General features: G+C 37.1%; 1 protein-coding gene across 1 annotated transcript in view; it reads right to left on the minus strand.

Annotated features, from left to right (window-relative positions):
* notch1b (notch receptor 1b) overlaps positions 1-5,495 on the minus strand; it is a 52,355-nt gene extending 46,860 nt beyond the window's left edge. Inside the window, exons 1-2 of the mRNA XM_056237127.1 lie at positions 5,185-5,495; positions 3,592-3,664 (exon numbers count right to left, since the gene is read on the minus strand). Coding sequence (XP_056093102.1) covers positions 3,592-3,664; positions 5,185-5,242 — 131 coding nt within the window. The 5' untranslated portion in view covers positions 5,243-5,495. The remainder of the gene's footprint in view (positions 1-3,591; positions 3,665-5,184) is intronic.
* Positions 5,496-6,309: the final 814 nt, after the last annotated feature.

Raw genomic sequence — 6,309 nt, forward strand, 5'->3', positions numbered from 1 at the left:
TCAATCCCTCTGACAGTGTGACAATGTGGAGAAAATTTCAAACATCTGCCACTGCCAGGGATGAATGGCAAAACCACAGGCATTAGTGGCTATTATGCTGTAAGTAGCGGCCATTGTACATGGTGAATTATTTACCTTGATGCTGATCACTTGTAATGCAGTGTTCCACAGACAGATGGCTCAGGTCAAAAGCATCAAACAAAAACAACACACGCCTGGTGTGTTTCGCTGCATTTTTTTTGTGCTTGGCCAGCTGTACATACAGAACACAATCTAGCAACCAATAACAGAATGTACAATCAAAGTTAGCTGAATTCCAGATAGAAATGAGGAAGAATCAGATTTCAACTTGCCAACACAGGTCATTTTGGTTAGTCGAGATATTATGCTGACATTAAGCTCATGCCAAGAATGGGACACCCAGCATCTTCATGAAGACATTAGGCATCTGTAGTGATATGATAAGAGACTACAACTTCTATTTCTTTGGCTCTGGTGTCCATTTCCTGTATCTAAATGCAGTGAGGAACTCATCTCTAGAAAGCAAACAGAGCTTGTATTGAAACTGTCCTGAACTAACAAGTGGCCATTCTGGCTTAATTCATTAGACACACCACATGGCCCAGGGTGTAAATTACAATTCTGGCAACTTGTAACTTAGAAACTTTTTTTGTTGTTGATAAAAATAATACATTTTATCCACCAAGGACACATTAAGTTGATCAAAATTGACAATAAAGACATTTATAATGTTACATTCATCAAAGAATCCTGATGTATCACTGTTTTCACAAAAATTATTAAGCAGCTGTTTTCAACGTTTATAAGAATTTCTAAATAGCAACAGTTGACTTCAATAATACATATTTTCAGAGCGAAGAGCTTAATCCTGTAACACAAAATGTCATAATCCCAAACTACAAAAACAGAACTAAACTACAATTATGTAACTAAGCCTCAAGTGTGAAATTAACATTTAGATCATATGTTAGTGATGAGTTAAACCATGTGTATCCCACCTATATCAGTCACTTAGCTCTTTATTCAAATCTTTATGACTCTATGGGGACCCAATAGGAAGACAGTAAGCTTTTTTTGCACATTACATCAACACCCGACCATCAAAGACTGAGTCGGAAGGTCTGAAGTTCGCATGTGAACTTTTACTCATCTCCCTCCAGCCTTGCATCTCTCATCTCCTTGTCGAACACTAATCCTTTTGATTCGAATCTGCCGTCCCTCATACATACAAGGAATTCAGATGTGGAAGCTGGTTTGTATTACTGTCAGTTGGACTTCTGGCCCTGCCAAAGAGTCAAAGATAACGGCTCACTCACTCCTTTACGAGCCTGTCAGAGTGCCAGATATGAGTGTTTGGTATTCCTGGCATGGAATGTCAAGTAGATCCAACATATTTTTCCAGAACAATATACAGTAAGATTAGATGAACAGCACTTGATTTAAAATGATCTCCCTGCAGTTAAACTATAAATACATTTTACTCTTGAAGTGCCACATTAAATTATTGCACTGTAATAAAATGTTTGTCAGGTAATAATATTTACTTTGGATTTAAATTAAATAATTTTCAAGTAAATCAAGTTAAACATTTAATGTGACTGACTAAATGAAACCAATGAATGTAATTTTTAGGGGTCAGATTTAAAAAATGAAATAAATCTGCGCATTTTCACTTTTTTCAGCATGTGTAGTTTGTTTTTACTTATTAAAACTGCATTAACTTATAACAATTTTCACAATAAAAACAAGTGCGTATCAGGAGCCCAAGCACAGTAAACATATTTGGTCAAATAACATAAATTGTCTCTTATGGGACAATTAACTACTTTTATGTAGGTAAATGTAGGTATACATTATTAAATACGTAAATATTATTAATAATATTATTATTATTAAGAAGAAGAACTTATGTGTAATATAATGTAGAAATGTTTTTTAATATTACTGAATCAACATGACTACATTCAGTAATTTCTAAGAAAATATTTTGAGGAATAATAACACTAATGCTTTTGAAAGTCAAAACCAAATTGGTCCCAAGTGACTTTCATTTATGGACATTTTTCAAAATACCTTCTTTATGTTCTACAGAAGAAGAAAACAAGTCGTACAGGTTTGGAGAGACATGGTGATTAGGCTAAATGTTGACATCATTTTTGTTTTGGGGTGAACTACCCCTTTAAGGGAACCTCTACATTTTCTGACTATTTACAGTGTGGCTACTAAAAGAGCAAAGTATGTCACGAAGCATTTGAGGGCATTCACAATGGATCCATTTGATTAGAGGGACAGTGTGGCCAAAACTGACCTCCGAACTCACTTTTTGCCAAGACATGTTAGAGGCCCAAGCAAGCGGTCTGTCCACCAGTTGCATTTGAACAATAGATAAAAGGTACTAGACATAGTAACGTGCAATCCTGAGCGGGAGAGCGGCCTTCGTTTGTATCTCCATGTTTAATTAGTGGAATCTGAGTATGATAGGGCACAATGGTGGCTTTGTGGCCCGACTAAGGCAGGGAGGCTGCCAGACAGAATTAAGATGTGGCCCACAGCCAGCGCGGCTCCATGTGCTCGCAGTCCACTGAGGGAGGCCAAAAAACAGAGCCGCCACCATCCCATTTCAAACAGTGCTCCTTCATAGCCACCCTGATAAACTCATTGATAGCCGGAGAAAGACAATGCTACCCTGGCCAAATGCTTGCAACCCAATCCCTCATTCACATCACTGCTGAATGCAAGTTAAAAAAAAAGTACAGAGGGACAAAGAGAAGTTAACCCTTTTAGAAAATCAACCAACACAACCAGAAGAAAGTAGCAGTCCACCATTGGGTTTGTTTGCGAGTGTACATTTGGGTGCAGTAGAGAAAGGAGAGTTATGTGATGCTATGCGCGCTGAGGCAACCTGTTTGCTCACGATTTTCCACTGGTGCAATGCTACCAATTATGAAAACATCCAGTCCAATTACACTCTACTGCCATCTGTCCTTCTAATGTAAATCACAGAGAGTGAATGGGCATTCAAAATAGGACAAAACACCCGAACAGGGGCAGGGCGCGATGGGGGGGGGGGGACTCAGGCATTCTGGGAAGCCTCAAACAGATTAGTCACACAGAATTAATCTAGACTGGAGAACAATGATTGCCGGGCTTCTGGCAAACCCCAGCTGTCGTTCCATAAAAGAAAAGCGAAATAAGATTTAGGGCTCTGGGTGTCTACGAGACTTGGGCTGGAGAAGTGGCCCGTACTCACGACCAGCCGGAGGGGGGTGTGGGGGGTGATGCCCTAGACTCTCTTCATCAGAGGTTGTGTATGTCGTTCATTAGCTGAGGCCATGTTCTTCAAGGAGAGAAGCACACTTTAATTTTGTTTGCGAGGCTGGAATTCAAATTGATCGCATGTGTTTTGGTATGCAATTGTTTGTACACGGCATTCAAAACTTTTGGAACCGGATCAAAAGGAAATCTCATATTAGTGATTAGTGCATTTCAAAAACATCAAATTAAATTCCTCCAGGGTTTCAATATGGTTCAGACGCAGCAGCTTTATGTAACTGAGTTCTAATTACTCACTTGCATTCTCCTCTCCCGTCTGCAGTAGGTTCACATGTACCATCATTTTGGCATTTTTCCGAACATTCCAGGCCTGGAAACACAGAAACAGGGTAATACATTTCTATTGAGTGTTTCATGATTTGATATCATCTCGATCTATTACATATTTCCAAAAGTAGTATTATCCTTAATTTAAAAAAGACTAGAATTAAGAAAGCTAGCTTTTTAATATATATATATATAATTAATTATTAATTTTATATATATATATATATATATATATATATATATATATATATATATATATATATATATATATATATATAAAATTAATAATAATATTTATTAAATTTTCTTGATTTGTCAGTGTGGTTCCAAACTGTGCAAAAGTGACTTAGATACTGGGTAGAATCCAGAAAGAAAGTGTGAATCCTAACACCTTAAAGTGATGTTTGTGGACAGGGGGACTGGACAGCAGCTGTTCTGGGGAATGTACTATGGCAAGCAGCTTTAACATTTATTACTTAAAACCAACTAATATCTATTTTTTGTTACTTATACTTATTGCATCCTATTGCTTATTTTTAATTATTTTTAAGCAATCCAAAAGTGACTAGTAGCATGTACATATATCTTCCTATTACTTATTTTTAATTACTTTTAAGCAATCCAACAGTGAGTCAGTGACTAGTATCATTTTTATTTCACTAACTATCCATTAGATACTATACTAATTTGTCCAGCAGTAGGTTCAATCACCAACTCATACAATTTTTTATAGTATTAGTTAAATTGCTTTGTATTTTTTATTTTTTTTTTCATATGCATTAGGATAGTGACTAAAATCAATGGAATAAGTATTAGTAGGCTGTGTAATGAATATGTAGGCTATATAGGCTACTTGTTAGCAACTGAATTGATACTTGTCACAACTGGAATAAGCATGGAGGAAATAGTTAACAATGAAATTGAAAAGGATGCTCACTAATGGATTACTAAGTATTTTAAAATAAGTAAGCTAGCCTACTAACATAAATATTCTAGTTGGTAGCAGGGAATACAAACGGCTTGCCATACACGTTAGGTAGCATCTAACTGCAAAACTGTTGAAACTTTACTCAAACTGCGCTAGATCAATATTTGCACCGAAAACTACTTAACGTTAGGCTATAACCCGCCATGCGGAGCGACAGAGTTATTCAAAAACTGCTCAGTTCAAATCTATATCATTACGAGTGACGTGCGAAAAATACAATATTACTAAAAAAGATTAATATGTGTTTGCGGTAAAGTTATACTAGTTACAAGTTAACAGTCCAAAATATTTTGATAACACATATAATTTTAATTTTAAAAGTTAAACTTTAGTCTACAGAATATCAAACGATTTATCATGCCTGCTCTTTCTGTGGTTTGAAATAAGTAACGTTAACTTAGGCTGCGTGCAGACATCAATGCGCAACAAGTGACTTCTTCTCGAACAAGGTGTTTTATTTTACAATAAATGTCAGAAATTAACTTAGGCTATTGATTAGTAATCATATTAATCCTAATGTTAGACCATGTAGAAATTGCTTCTTGTCTGATAACGAAGAAAGCATCTTAGCCTACCTTGCGTCAAAGTAATGAGTGATATCAGAAGAATTAGTTTCACGAGGAAAAGATGCATTCCTTCTTATGGATAGTTGTGGGATTCCACGCAGGCTTAACATATATCCAACATTGGTCTGTTCAAGAAAAGGAAATAAATCACGTAAGTATAAAGAATAGATCCAAAAATGGCACTTGTGGCTTGTCCTCGCGAACTCCGGTGCTGCTCGTGCAGTCTCAGCTGAGTGAATGATCAAGTATTCAAGGCTTCATTCTCCTGCTCTCATCCAGAGGCTCCTTCCGCCACACCACTTCACGAGCTGGAGCCTTAGCTATTCATTTACTTGACAAACTTTCTGAAATGGCAGTGGGAAAAACACGCCCATCCTTTTAACTCGGTTGGGGATTTCAAAACATGTAAGCGGGAAAATCTCAGCACCAAAATTTTAATGAGAATCGATGTTGTTGTTTAAATTACAGTAAGATTTTAGTTACCATCGAAATATAACTAATCAAATATCGACTTTTTTAAATGTAATCTAAAGCCTACACTGCACCTACCCAGATAGCAAAAAATATCGGCACGGCTTCTTTTTGCCGCCGGCCCCAAACTGTCGGCTATAGGTGCGGCCCGCTGGCGGAGAAGAAACGTTTGCCGCCGAATACGTCACTCCCATTTCTTGCGAGATGCCGCCGGCGAACAGCCGCCGGGCCGCCGACTTCATTCTCTCTGGCGGTTGCCGCCGTCTAAATGAACCGCGGCCGGCTGGCGGCAAGCCGCTTTGAAATCGACCAGCCATGTCATTGGCATGAGTGGAACTGACAGCATTTTAACTTTCACATTTAAAGCGATTATAATTATTATGTGAATTATATCAAATTTTTAGGTACCAAAGTCATTATAGGGTTTATAACAGATTTGACTCAGTCTGATTCCATGATAAGGTTTAGGAAAATACATTTAAATTACGTTGAAACTCTGAAGCGATTCAGTGATAGGCCTATGTAAAATATATAGAATTATTTTATTCACTTAAGGTGACAATTCATTTCTTTGATTTATGCACAAGTGAGATGCACAAATAGTCCAAAAAGAATTCCTTTTGTAAAACTTACTTGGCAATAAATATCTTTCTGATTCTGATT

This window comes from Rhinichthys klamathensis, unplaced genomic scaffold (genome assembly GCF_029890125.1).
Source record: "Rhinichthys klamathensis goyatoka isolate OS25496 unplaced genomic scaffold, OSU_Roscu_1.1 h1tg000019l_1, whole genome shotgun sequence".
Taxonomy (NCBI): domain Eukaryota; kingdom Metazoa; phylum Chordata; class Actinopteri; order Cypriniformes; family Leuciscidae; genus Rhinichthys; species Rhinichthys klamathensis.